We start from the raw sequence: 14778 nt of genomic DNA on the forward strand, positions 1-14778 counted from the left end.
ATCATAGGAAAAAAATAAGTAATTAACAGGCAATGTTTACCAATGGGCACTACTTCCTCCAACGGATAAATTCATGCTACTAAATTAAAATAAAATTAAATGAAATATGATTTATGTTAACCTAAAGAACAGTCTAATATTTATTTTATTTGTTTAAACAAAATGTTTAATTTGATGTTGAGAGATTGTTTGGACCCCGATATCTATTTTTAGATCGAGTTAAATGAGGTCAATTGGGGTCAAATGAATGAGAGCGTCGGCCATCTTGCTTTTGAAATTGACAATTTACGTGCTTTTTGTGCATCGGTAACAAAACAAGGCATTTATCTCTACTTCAAACTTATTTCAGTTCTGAGTGAATGGTCCATATTGGAGAGGAATGCTTACATTATTTCATGAGCCAGGTAATGTATTTGGAGTAATTTTAACTGTTGCAAAAGCATTTTTGTTCTCGTGAATTTGGATGTTGTGATTGATGTTTTCAATTTCGTGTGTTGTGCAGCGTCTGTACGAACGTCATGTACATGCGAATCCGTACATGTACATGGCGCATGATGTTGATCACCAGATAGCACGGAAGTTTAGCTTAGACCGTATATCTGGGTATGTACATCATACATGTACAGTGTACAACCAACACAAGTACAATGTTGATGTACGTACTTATTTGATGGTTGATAAACTACATGGGCAGTACCCGTGACATAGCATCGCGAAGACCGCCTAGGCGCCTGACTGAATCACTGATTTATCCACATGATGTCATTTCAGTTGGGCGCCCTCACCTATCTAGAGGTCAAAAGGTGGTTGTTCATTGGCCAATTATATTGTGCGCCTCGCGTCAAATCTGTGCATCTCGATTGTTTCGTCACCGTTTTTCCTGTAAATAAGAATCTTATTAAGTAAGCTAAGATGGTTATTTATAACGTCTATCGTCAAACGATAGAGCAACTGAGGAAAGGCATTGAGTAATTTTGACTTGTTAATTAATTGTTGTGGGAAGGGGCATCGAAGGGGCAGTCGAAGCCCCCTGTGTTCCTTCCCACAATGCTTTTCGACAGTTGAGAAAAATAAGCCAGGTTTCAATGTGAAGACTTGCATGTGAAAGATTACCGTATCCTGCCAAAAAGTGCCACCACATTTTCAGAATTACAACATCTACAAGTGAAAAAGTGGTGACAGGGTATGTAACTTTCCAAAATGGGGGAAAATTTCCAGAATTGACAAGTGACATTATTTTGATGTACATGTGTTGTAATTTTCTTTTTTTTTTGACAGGCGCGGTTTGAAAACAACAGAAGTGAAAATGGAAATAGAGTAAGTAATTATTCATCAGGAAAACCGTAGAGTTAGGACATAAACAAATTATTTCCTGCCAAATCAAAATGTTTCCTTTGCATTGTTGCCAAACTATAAAGAAGAAAGATACCCCCCCCCCCTTTTGTTTAACTTAAGGTTAAATTGAGTAACTCAACTATTTATGGTAACTGAATAAACACACGATTTACAATAGTTTGATAAAATGCAACAATAAAAAAAACACAGGGAGGCCTGGAGTTATATGGAGGCAATGGCTTCTGTTGCCCTGGGCCCAATTTCATAGAGCTGCTAAGCACAATTTGCTTCTAAGCATGAAATTTCTTCCTTGATAAAAACAGGAGTACCAACCAAGTTTCCATTTTTTGGATATTGCTTGTTACTGGTGTTCAGCTGTTGTTTGCTTATCCTGAAAATCATGTGGAAATTTAGTTGGTAATCCTGTTTTTATCAAGGCAAAAATTTCATGCTAAGCAAACTTTTGTGCTTAGCAGCTCTATGAAATTGGGCCCTGGTCTTGATTCCCCTTCAAAGCATTCCAATAAACTTTAAGACTTTCCAAAGGAAGTGCTCTTTGCAAAATGAAAATGGCCCTCTCAGAGATGAAATTCCAGGCTTTAACTTTGCCGCAAAAACAGACAAATTTTGTTTTCCTCCATCCAATTCCTACCTTCAGCTACCCGAGTTATTTTCATCTTAAATGTCTTCTTCTATCAGCCCCCATACCAAGAGTGCCTCTTAACCTTGCTTGGGACAAAGTTGCATAACAGTATAAAAATACAACAAACATAAACAAATTTGGATTTGGGAAGTTATGTTTCTTTTTATTTTTGCTCAACAGTCCAGGAATGTCGCAAGATGGGAGGAAAAGTCAACCAGACATGTCTCTAGGTGGTAAGTATTGCATTTCTCACTATAATGCTAAACAGAAAATATGGGTTAAAGTGCATCAACGGCACTGGACACTATTGTTAATTGCTCAAAGTAATTGTCAGCGTATAAACTTACTTGGCAACGAGCAAAGGAGAGCTGTTGAAAGTATAAAATTTTGTAAGAAACAGCTCCCTCTGAGGTAGTGTAGTTTTTGAGTAAAATATTTGATGTAGTTTTTCACTAAAATCTTTGAGTTGATTTCTAGACCTCAGCTGAGTTTACCCTTGCAATATCCTTACAATGATGTGTATTTAGTACAGTATACTCGGTACTTTTCTGAGTTCTGTGAAGAAAAAGCTACAGGCAAATCTTTCAGGAGTGATTCAAACCCTTGACCTTGGCAGAGGTCTTACCACTGGACCACCGAACTAGCCCGATGGCTAGAGGCAGTTCGAATCCTTAGCAGTGGGTACCGCAACGAATAAACGAGAAGTGTCGTAAGAGCGCTGAATTCAAACTCTGGTGTTTCTGATCAGCAGAGTGGGGGTTCGAATCCCCAGCCGTGACACTTGTGTCCTTAAGCAAGACACTTGACCATTGCTTTGGAGTTCGAGTGGGACATAAAGCTGTTGGTCCCATGTGTTGTGTAACGCATGTAAAAGAACCCAGTGCACTTCGAAAAGAGAAGGGGTTAGCCCCAGTGTTCCTGGCTGTGGCTGCTTAATGCGCCGTAGCACCTTGTAAACCCTTATGAGGTGCTAACTAATTGGGTATTAGAATTCATAACTTTCTGAAAGTTTGTATATATACTAAGCGCCTTGAGTGCCTTGTTTGGTAGCTATATAAGACTTCGACTTCGATAAAATGAAAAAGTGCCAAAAACACATCAGTGTAAGGGTAAAAACCATATTCTTTATCCCTGCTGCAAAATTCAACATCTTAAAATGTTGAAAGTAATCTTTACAATAATTGTTCATGATTATTTTTCGCAGATTTTGGTTTGCTGGGTTCAGGCATGAAACTCAAGAACAAGATGGGCTTCTACAAAGAGAGTGACGCTGACTTCAGCGAGAACTCCGCCTACTTCCCACCCTCCAGCATGTTTACTTCACATAAGGATGTGAGTTTTCTACAACACAACTTCCGAAAACTACATCACTTACATTAAATTTGTCAAACATTGTCTTTCTCTGAACCCATATCTATTGCCAAGACAGCTCAATGAACGAGCTAGTGTTATGTCTCAGGCCCTTATGCTTTGTTTTTGAAAAAGGCAAGGGCACCAAGGCATTTTCTCCTTGGTAAAGGGAACCCTATGAGGAAATTGTCAATTTCTACTATCATGACTGTAGCACTTCAAGGGCACCAAGGCAATGACCATGAGACATGGAGGCAATCGCCTCGGCTCGTCTTCAGAAGGAAGAGTATACTGTTCAGAACGAGCAGAGTATACTGTTTGAAACGTCGAGACCACACCGGCTCTTCTCGGAGCCAAAACACTCACACAAGAGAGGTTTACACATGGTTGTACCCGCAAGTTTACTATTTATTTATAGTTTGTTCCTATTTATCCACACCATGCAAAGCTTTAAACAATACTTACAGATAATATTATTACTTTTCTATATGTTGAAGTGTTGTTTATAATATCCGTTTGACAATGTTGCATTTTGGATGATGTTTTTACTACTATGCTAAATTCTTTGGATTTTTTTTTTTATCCTCTAGCTATTGACGTCGCAGTCACAGTCACTTTCGCAGTTTGGCATTTATGGTCAGCATGGTAAGTTTTAAGTCCGTGTTCAAAACAGCGACAGCTACGGCTAGATTAGCGCGTCTGTCAGTGTTAACGAATAGGCAGACATCTAGCCGTAGCTGTAACCCAAGGCATCGTTTCGGACACGGCGTTAAACAGATTTTATCAAGTGCTCTTTGGGGATCCCAAATCATACTGTGAAATCATTTTGTTTGTGTAATTTGAAGCCTATTACTGACTGCAAAGTGATGTACTCTGTTCGACAAGTAATTTAACTGTTGTTTGAAACGATGTCCTATTAAAAAGAATTGCAATAATTCTTTGCACTTTAATGATAACATTGACATAAGCGAACATACTACCCCTGAGTGTAGACCTCGAATTCGGAGGCCACAGAGGTCATTGCCTGTGTTGTCCAGGGCCGCGTTTCATAGAGCTGCTAAGCTCAAAAATTTGCTTAGCATGGAAATTCTTCCTTGATAAAAACAGGATTACCAACCAAATTTCCATGTGTTTTTCAGGATAAGCAAACAATTAAGCTGAATACCAGTAACAAGCACTATGCAACAAATGGAAATTTGGCTGGTAATCCTGTTTTTATCAAGGAAGAAATTTCAAGCTAAGCAAATTTTTGTGCTAAGCAGCTCTATGAAGTTGGGCCCTGGTCTTGCCCTTGGTGCCTCTTAAAAAAAACGCTTGTGGGTCTGGAGTTCCTCTGAGGCCTTGGCCTTGGTGCCCCTTCAAAGCATTCCCCTCGACGTTAAGATTATCCAGTGGATGTGCCCTTCGCATCTTCGCATAATGAAAATAGCCTTTCTCTCTCAAAGATGAAATTCCTGCGCTGTGAGTGACTCTTTTTGTTTAAAATAATTTTCCCATGTCCAGGTTTGGGTTTGCAGCAGGCGCAGTCGCAGCAGCAGCAGTCGGGGATGCAGCGGGGTATGCCCAACCCACAACAACAAACACAGCAGCAGCTTCCCTTCCCGAGTCGCAGCATGTCAGGTCACCACGGTAGCATAGGAGGACAAATAACACCGACGCCCCCATCACCAAGCAGGTGAGGTCAACAGAACTTGGCTACAGAAATGTTATTTATTTACAACTGTCAACAGTCTTCTTACTTGCTGTATCTCATCATATGCATGAAATAACAAATCTGTGAAAATTTGAGCTCAATCTGTCATCGAAGTTGCGAGATAATAATAAAAGAAAAAACACCCTTGTCACACGAAGTTGTGTGCTTTTTGATTTCGAGACCTCAAATTCTAAATCTGAGATCTTGAAATGAAATTCAATGAAAATAACTTCTTTCTCAAAAACTTTGTTACTTCAGAGGGAGCCGTTTCTCACAATGTTTTATACTATCAACCTCTCCTCATTACTCATTACCAAGTAAGGTTTTATGCTAACAATTATTTTGTCAAGTAGACAACCGGGCTAATAAACTCTGGGCTTAACTTGCCCCCAGGAAGTTTTAGTACCCCTGATTTTAAACATGTATTGTCACAGATGTATCCTGATACACTAATGGTAGAAATCACAACCAGTATAATAGGTAAATAGAGTAAATAGGAACAAATTGATGAATAGCCCACCACTAAAATTGTTCTAGCTACAACCCTGATCACCATTATTTGTTATTTGCTTTGATACGATTTTAGGGGAATGTTGCCCGTTGGTCCACGAGTCAGCCAGGTACAAACGAGTACAAACCAGGGGCCCATGAGCATCCAGAGCAGGGTAGGAACGCTAGGGTCCGGCATGCCCAGTCCAAACAGTAGGACTTCGCCAAGTTTAGTAGCCATGCAGCAGAAACAACAACAGCAGAGGATGCTTGGAGGGTGAGTTTGAAGAGAGATTCCTGCTAATCGATTGATCAATTAATGAATCGATCGATCAATGAATCAATCGATCAATCAGTCAATCGATCGATCAACTGATCAATCAATCAATGAATTAATCAATCAGTCAATCAAAAACATAGAGAACTAAAAATTATGTGAATGGAAGTGTTTGTTTTGAAAAGTAAAAAAAAATTGAAACGTCAATCAATCAATCAATCAATCAATCAATCATGCTATCAATCAATCAATCAATCAATCAATCAATCAATCAATCGTCAGCATCATGCATTTCTGCACCTGCTGCCTGACTGGTGAGAAGAAGCTTCCAAATAGACCGATCTTGAGCTGCCAGTAATATGCGTTTGTCAGATTCAACTTTTTTTTGCTTAAAATTCTTTATCTTTTTACAAAACCACATTACTTCAAAGTGAAATATTTCTCAAAATGCTTTATTCTATCAAACACTACTGTAGGCTTCTACTAACCAAATGTTTTTATTGTCATTAATTTTAAGATTGATTACCAAACGTATACCTTCCCTTTAAATGGGGTCACCGCTAGCCAACCTTCATTATTTTTAACAGCTCTATTTGATTGAGCGCCTGACAGCAGCTACTCAATCTGATTTTCTTTGTTTAGTTTTTTGTTCTTTGTTTTTTGGTTGTACTGCGCTTTGAACACCCAGCGGGGTGGATATTTGCGCATTACAAGTCTTATTATTATTATTTTTATTACTAGATGTTTCATGAAACCTTAAAAAGTTTGAAGGTTTCTTATTCTTCCTGAAGCCATTTGTCTGTGGCCTTTTTAGAATTAATTAGTTTTCTTCTTTTTCGTTTTTAAGGTCAACGCAATCAACGATTGGAGCATTTGGCATGACGAGACAGCAGAGTTACGGTGGGCCGCAAAATACGTTGTTAGGGAACTTCACTCCCCAGTCACTTGCCGCATCGTTCAATGCAGGTTAGAAATTGTATTTGTTTTCCATGTTTGATTTCCTGTTACATCTTATTCATCTCAGTATTTTCAACTTATTTTCGAGTTGAACAAAGACAATTTGAGTGCATGTGTAGGTTGGTTGAGTTGTTTTCTTCCTACATTTCACTTCTGTGGACCCCGGCTCGAATCCAATCTCTAACCAAAGCCTTGCATGTGGGGTTTTACTCATTTTTAAAAAACTACAGCACCTCAGCAAGTAATATTCTAAGGTGAGCTTTCTTCCATCATTATCTTCAAACTGTGCAAGGTTTATTTAAATCTGTGGACATTGTGTTTTGTGTCCTACAAAAAGTACCCGACCCTTTAAAGACACTGGACACTGTTGGTAGTTGTCGAAGACTAGTCTTCACAGTTAATGTGACAAACCTGTGAAAATTTGAGCTCAATCAGTCATCAAAGTTGTGAGATAATAATGAAAGAAAAAAACACCCTTGTCACACTTTTTGATGCTTGATTTTGAGACCTCAAATTCTAAATCTGAGGTCTCGAGATCAAATTCGTTGAAAATTACTTCTTTCTCGAAAACTACGTTACTTCAGAGGGAGCCGTTTCTCACAGTGTTTTATACTAAAACATGCTAATAATTATTTTGAGTAATTACCAACAGTGTCCACTGCCTTTAAGTCCCTTCCTGACTGCGTGGGTTTCCTCCGCTATCTATAAATACAAAAAATTACTTCATCATCTTCTCTACCTGGGTGGTCGAAAAAACGATAAAACTGTAAATGTTTTACAAGGAAATTTGTGATTAAAAGCACCCTCATGCGGTAAGAAATACTGTTCAATTGCAAAATTTAAAGATTTAGAAGGACTAGTGTCGGTAGGCACTATTAACAAATGGTTATCACAGGGTCATGCAGGGTCCAAACAATTTGTTGTGTAGTGACCATAGGAGGGAAGGATGTTGAATGATTTAGGTGTCTTGTCCACAAAAATGCCTGTTTCTAAAGGTTAAGAGAAAAGGTTTATAGTAAGATTTAAAAACACTGATAATAATTTTTTGAGGGTCCCCCTTGTTTGAGAATTTTTTATTTTTATTTTTTTTTTATAAGCGAAAGACTCTGCCAGGGTTGAAATGTCGGGCCATTTACTATTTTTTGCAATTAATATCAAACTGCTGTAGATTTGATGGTGCTATCTATCTACCTTTTTCACATTTTTCACCCCTCAATTTAACAGTAAATGAGAGCACGCCATCGTTGGACATGTCCGACTTTCCGGTATTGGCCAACAGAGGGCGACAGCAGCAGCCCACTCCTCAGCAGATTGACAACAACAGCTTAAGTTTGTTCCCACCTAATCCAATGGCAGGGAGACCTGCATACGGTAAGACCATTGGAGGTACAAACGCTCTTTTTTTCAGTAAAATATGTAGAAGTCTTTAACAAGTTGTTAATAAGTGTCAAGTCTCATAATAAATATTTTGTAGTTTTTCAACCTGTATTATCCCGTATAACTTGTCATATTCAACCGCCTTGACAAGGGCATGTATTTCTGATCTTGACATTCACCTCTGACAAACGGAAGGCCTCTGGTTCTGGCATGAACAAAATTAAGATCAAATTCATAAGAAAATGAAGTTAAAACCATATGGAACACCGTAGAGTAAGGCTTTCAAAACCAAAGATAAATGTATGTAAGCAGGCCTTCTCGCTTTGCGCTCATAGTACAGTGTTTTCGTCAACAACCTATCACATCCCTTTCCTATGCAAGGGGTCTAAGGCGCCCTATAAATGATAATTGTTGTTTATTGTTATTGCATGTAATTGTTGCAGTTGGAATGGTCAACAAGCAGGCAGATCCTGTACCTGAGTTTACAATGCAGAGCGAGGACTTCCCGGCATTACCTGGGTCAAACATCATGAACAAATCTACAGGTACTAACCTTCCCTTCTCGCTTCTTCACTCTTCTTCCTTCGGAAGGGGCGTAAAGCTGTTGGTCCCGTGTGTTGTGTACATGTAATGCCAATAAAATAACACAGTGCACTCATTGAAAAGAGAAGGGGTTTGCCCTGGTGTTCCTGGTTGAATTGGCTGCCTAGGTCTCGTAATTCAAATGTAGTCCCACATAGTCCAAAATACTGAATGTTGAAGCCCCTTTCGCGTCACATCATGAACAAATCTACAGGTACTACCCTTTTCTTCTAGCCCTTCACTCTTCCTCCTTCGGAAGGGGCGTAAAGCCATTGCAGGCCTGATACTTAATGGGGGCAACTAAGGCGATTGCCTCCATGCTCCCTGGTCATTGCCTTGATGCCCTTTCTTTCCCTGCCTTTCACCTCTGTGGATCTCGATTCGAATCCCACCTCGGACCGGAGCCTTGCATGTGGATTGGGTTTTCAGTCCCTACCTGACGAGTCCCTACACGCTAAGTTTTAAATCATACCACTTGACTTTTCAACAGATCAAAACAGTACGGGGGCAGTTAAGGAGAGCCCAAGGTTTCCCGGTGACAAAGCGGCCAACAATAACAGCAACAACGACAACCAAATGAAGAGAGGCATCGTCATACACCAAGATGGTAAGACACCTCAACCCCCCCCCCCCCCCCCCCCCCGCTCAGAACCCTTGACCATCATCTACCCCCACGCCCCGTAAAAAATGAATGTGAATGGTTTGATACCAAATAGTCTTATCTCGAGTTAGGCACGTTACTCATCCTAACTTAGGACTTGCCATCAATTTTAGTATCGTCTAGGACTAGTCCTAAGTTAGGACTAGCTTTAAGTTTTGAATATCTGCTAGGACTAGTCCTAAGTTTGGAGTAGTCTTAACTCTTTGCGAAATCGACCCCTGGGCTCAAGTGTGCAATCTGTATCCTTTGCCTATTGGTATTATGTATTTATTGATTTGCTTAACAAAGATTGATTGAACAACATTTCTGTTTGATTGATTAGAAATTATGTAGTGATTGATTGATTGATTTAAAAAAAACCTCCTAAAACACCTCCTAAGATCGCAGTTTGAGCCCTTTTTTTTGTCAGGATTGCCTCTCATCCTCATTGTCTTGCACTCTAGGTAAGATAACGCACATCCCACCGGGTATTGTGACGGATCCCTTTGGAATAGTGGGCCTGCTGACGTTCATCAGAGCTGCGGAGACGGATCCTAACCTGGTACAGCTAGCATTGGGGAGCGACCTGACAACGTTAGGCCTTAATCTCAACTCACCAGAGTAAGTCTTGATTAAAACAAAATTAACAAAAATGAACGCAGTTGGTCCCAACAATGCTCAAAACCATTCAGGGAGTTGAAGGTAGGAATTGATATTCCTCTTAAAACAATCTAGATTGTAGGATGGAGGGAAACATGCACAAGGCAAGGAGTTCAAAGAGATGCAGTACAGTGAATAAAGAATGGCTCTTTGTTCCATATCTCAGCAAATCAAGAGTGTATGGGTGAGAAGAAGCACAAAGTCTGGTTTTGCGCTGAGTAGTAACGACTAAAGTCTTCTGTTCAAATGCAGAGCTCCCTGATCCTGCAGAAAGTTTTCCGAAAATAGACTAATCATGTTCTGATGAACAAAATATGTAAATCTCCCTATTTATATGGAAACTTTGTGCGTATTTTGTCGAATGTAATTCTGACTATCTCTCTGAAAAGTAGGACAGTACTTTTCAGAACTGACAAGTCTCCTAAATTTCAGAAGTCTACTCTGCGGAAGAAGAGAAGTCTCCCGAATTCTGAAAAATTTACTCCGCATTAGTATGATATAAAGCAAGCAGTTTCTCAAAAGAACATGATCTACCCAGCAAGCAGATACACACATGGTGTAACTGCAAACCAAAGCTACATTGATACCTCTCCCTGATTGTTTTACAATAATGCAACTTAAAACTGAATCCTTTATTTGATGTTTCAGGAATCTGTACGGCACGTTCCAGTCGCCATGGGCGGAGTCACCCAGCCGACCCCAAGATATTGACTTCCATGTGCCGCAGGAGTATATCACCAATATGCATATCAGGGACAAGGTAAGGCCACTTCAAAATTTCAAAATTTTAATCCAAACCTTTTTCTTCTTTATTTTGCGTTAAAAGATGTATTTTAGTAGGATTCTTTTTCCCAATTAAATATTCCGCTAAGCAAAAATAAGTAGGATCCAAGTTACAAATAGTAAATACGGCATGGTGTTTTGGCTGTTAACCTTATCCTGGTAAGCAACACTTTGTGTGCTTAAAGCCATTGGACCCTTTCGGTACAGGAAAAAAAAAGTTCACAGGTTTACAAATAATTTACAGGGTGTACAGAAGGTAATGGTGAAAGACTTCTCTTGAAATATTATTCCATGAAATGCTTTACTTTTTGAGAAAACATCAAAACAATATCAATTCTTGTTGTAGAACTGATACTTTTTAGGCCTCGTCTTGTCAGATGAATGGGTAGTCGAGAATTATGGATTTATTATAAACACCATGTCATGAAACGGCGAAACGTGCGGAAACAAGGGTGGGGTTTCCCGTTATTTTCTCCCGACTCCGATGACCGACTGAGCCTAAATTTCCACAGGTTTGTTATTTTATATAGAAGTTGTGGTACACGAAGTGTGGGCCTTGGACAATACTGTTTACCGAAAGGGTCCAATGGCTGTAAGAAGCTTTACGAAAACTGGGCCAAGGATTATAGGTTGATAGAGCATGCCAAACGTGTACATATTTATTATTTTGTGCTGTTATATATACTTGTGTACATTTTGTTTTGTCTTGGTCGAATAAATATTAATAATAATATTAAACGTGGCTAAGGCCGTGTCTGAAACAGTGACTTCGACTACAGCTAGGGCTAGATATGCCTAGCTACAACGCACTTGCTTGTGGTGGCGTTGTTTAAGCTGCAGCATCACCATGTTCGGGCTCCCGTTTTATGTCCGTTTTGTTCTATGTGTGACTGTCATCGCCAACCTTCTTGCCCTTCAATGTCTTTTATTGCAATTCATCATTGTTTGTATTCCACCAGTGCTGTACATGTGTTCTTTTTTTAATATCTTGTTTTAATTCTGCCTTAAATTTTCTTTATGTTTTTACTATTTAATTATTGTAAATCATGTGCAATTTGGCCTGTGGGCCACGAAATCGGATTCCAATAAAATGAAATGAAATGTTTGGCAGACGCGCTGATCTAGCTGTAGCCTAATTCGCTGTGTTTATTTTTTCCTGACTCTGTCTTGCAGTTGGCTCCCATTAAGTTGAGTCGATACGGAGAGGATCTCTTGTTCTATCTTTACTACACCCACGGTGGAGATGTCTTACAGCTAGCAGCTGCAGCGGAACTGTAAGTTATATCACATTAAAGACACTGAACACTATGGGTAATTACTCAAAATAATTGTTAGCATAACAAAAATCAATTGGAAACGAGCAATGGAGAGCTGTTGATTGTATAAAACTTTGTGAGAAACGGCTCCCTCTGAAGTAACGTAGTTTTTTGAGAAAAAGGTAATTTCTTTCCTAAATTTGTAAAGGTTTCAGGCCGGAAGCCTTTTAATATTTTTGGGGGTCATCTGAAAGTGCACAACTTTGTGCAACAAGGGTGTTTCAAACAATTGAGTCCAAATTTGAGTTGTTTTTTGCATAATGTTGAGATACACAAAGTGAGAACACTGGTTTTTGACAATTACCAAAGGTGTGCTTAATATGTGTGTTAAATCGGTTCTATGAAATCGACCCCTTATGTTAGAGAAAATTTTGCATTCTTGATTAAACTGGTTAGATAAGTTACACATGAAGTTGTTGTATCTGAGGAATTATTGTAGTAGTTAGGTGTTTTTTTACCACTCTAATTTCTTTTTACAGCTACAACCGAGACTGGCGATACCACAAGGAGGAGAGAGTCTGGATCACCAGGGGGCCCATGATGGAGCCCCAGGTCAAGACGAACCTCTACGAGCGAGGCCTCTACTACTTCTTCGACTGCCTCCGGTGGACCAAGGTGCCCAAGGAGTTCCATCTGGATTACGATAAGCTTGAAGAGCGCCCCCACCTGCCAGCATCGTTCCACCACAACGTGTCTACGAATCCCGTCATGGCACACTGACGACGTCACACGGAGTGATGAAGGGTACCCTTGCTACAGTGGCTGTTATTTTTTTCCCGTTTCCGTTTGGGCAGAACCAACAAACTCTTTTCTTTTTCAGTATTGACTTTAACTCCCAAGAAATATTTAAATATGTGCGAAGTTTAAAAAGTTAGGCCGAACCTGAATTGGCTGCTACAACTACGGCTTTGGCTGTTGCTAAGTGTGTTTCTAAGGACGTCCTATACTTCCACGCATGATGACGTGGAAATCTAGCCGTAGCTGTAGCAGCTACTTTGGACCTGGCCATATAAGCGATCATTGATGTACCTTTAGAAAGTGAAATGCTATAGGTATAAATTCATGTGAAAGAAGAGTGCCGGGGGTAAGGGGGTAGAGGGGTTTGGGATGGAGGCAATCCAATACTTACCTAAAGGCTACTATCTTGTGCAGGATTCTGAAGATATTTCTTAACAACCTTATTTCCCAGGGGTGATCATTCTCGTAGAGCGGTCAGACGATAAGGTTTGAGCATTATTTCAGCTGTAATCAAAACTTATAAATAAATAGTTCCCATCCCAACTTGGGTTGTAGATCAGGGCCAAGTTACATGAAGCTGTTAAGCAGGAAGTACTGCTTACCAAATTTCTTTGCTAAGCAAAAAAAAAAAAATGATCGGACGCCAGTTGCAACAAATTTTAACTTAGCTGGGAACCAGTTTCTGTTCAACAAGATTATTCTGTGCCTGGTAGTTTTGTTATGCTTACAGGTTGTATGAAATTAGGCCCTGTTTTGGAAACTTGGCTTTTGGCTTTGAGCTGAGTCAAGCGTCTTAACACTTCTAGGCATCCAATAGTTTAATGTCAAGTGGGAACTGTTTATACTTGATTGATTGCATGCTGTGTGCCCCCCCCCCCCCCCCCGCCCCTCCAACCCCCTCCACGGCTAGGTACACTCTTGCTTCACCCTTCTATGTAGTGAAATTCTTTACCTGAAAGTGAAATGGGATGTTCCAAAAGTCAAGCTCACACCTGCGCAAGTTTGGAGCATTTCAGAGCGGGTGTTTAACTTATCCAAACAAATTTATTTGCTTTGTTACAACAAAATCATCATCAAGAAATTATTGAACAACCGAAATGAAAGCTAGAGAAATTGGTCAACATTTACAACTTGTTATATATTTGTTGTTTTTTACCCCTGTATGAAACGAAAAGCCAATGTTTATGCATTGGTTAAAAGTGGATGCCAAATATTTTGGTGACTGTTTTTTTTTTCCTATCAAAAGTTGTGCTGCTGTAGAAAGAAGATGTACAAATAAAGTTATTCCATACAGTAAAATGAAACAGTAAAAGAGTTTACCATGTCTTAAAGTTTGTGTACTGTACGCTCATGACGTCAGTAACGTAGGGCGCCCTCACTTATTTGGTCTAAAGAAGTTTGACCATTGGCCCATTAAATACATTCAACATAGAATACGGTGCAAAATGCGAAATGTTCAAAAATACACGAACAATACTTGGAAGTCTCGCCGCTTTTTACAGTAAAAGGAAAAGTATGCATTGACTCTTGACCTTTTATCTTTTGCTCAATTTGATATGGAGAGTCTCAGGGCCCGTCGAGTTATTTTCCCTCTCAATAAAAAAACCCCGCTAATGTCATCCAAATTACCTCCAGTTGGAAGTCAATAACCGGGCTCTCAAATCTGTCAATGAGGGGCCTACAAAATATATTATAACGGCGTCGACAATTTGTTTAGCAGGGCACGGGTACACCCATGGTGAGCGGCGCCACGCATGTTGCGTTTAAGATGGTGTGATTGTTATTTATGTTAAAGACACTGAACACTATTGGTAATTGTCAAAGACCAGTCTTCTCACTTGTACTCAACATCTGCATAAAATAACAAACCTGTAAAAATTTGAGCCCAATCGGTCATCGAAGTTGCGAGATAACATTGAAGAAAAAACACCCTTGTCA

At 39.6% G+C, this 14778-nt stretch overlaps 1 protein-coding gene across 2 annotated transcripts; it reads left to right on the top strand.

Moving 5' to 3' along the window:
- The first annotated feature begins 270 nt into the window (after positions 1–270).
- Positions 271–13473, top strand: LOC117302531 (CCR4-NOT transcription complex subunit 2-like). Of its 2 annotated transcripts, none has more exons than XM_033786507.1 (15): positions 271–404; positions 1279–1317; positions 2159–2211; positions 3183–3310; positions 3919–3973; positions 4832–5003; positions 5608–5787; positions 6635–6753; positions 7969–8130; positions 8565–8666; positions 9194–9310; positions 9808–9964; positions 10652–10763; positions 11960–12060; positions 12582–13473. In XM_033786507.1, the coding sequence occupies exons 2-15, from the start codon at positions 1307–1309 to the stop codon at positions 12820–12822; spliced, it is 1710 nt and encodes a 569-aa protein (XP_033642398.1). In that variant the 5' UTR covers positions 271–404; positions 1279–1306; the 3' UTR covers positions 12823–13473. The 2 variants fall into 2 exon arrangements, with proteins under 2 accessions (XP_033642398.1, XP_033642399.1); XM_033786508.1 differs by having other exon boundaries at positions 7969–8115.
- Positions 13474–14778: the final 1305 nt, after the last annotated feature.

Source organism: Asterias rubens, chromosome 18 (genome assembly GCF_902459465.1).
Source record: "Asterias rubens chromosome 18, eAstRub1.3, whole genome shotgun sequence".
Classification (NCBI taxonomy): Eukaryota; Metazoa; Echinodermata; class Asteroidea; order Forcipulatida; family Asteriidae; genus Asterias; species Asterias rubens.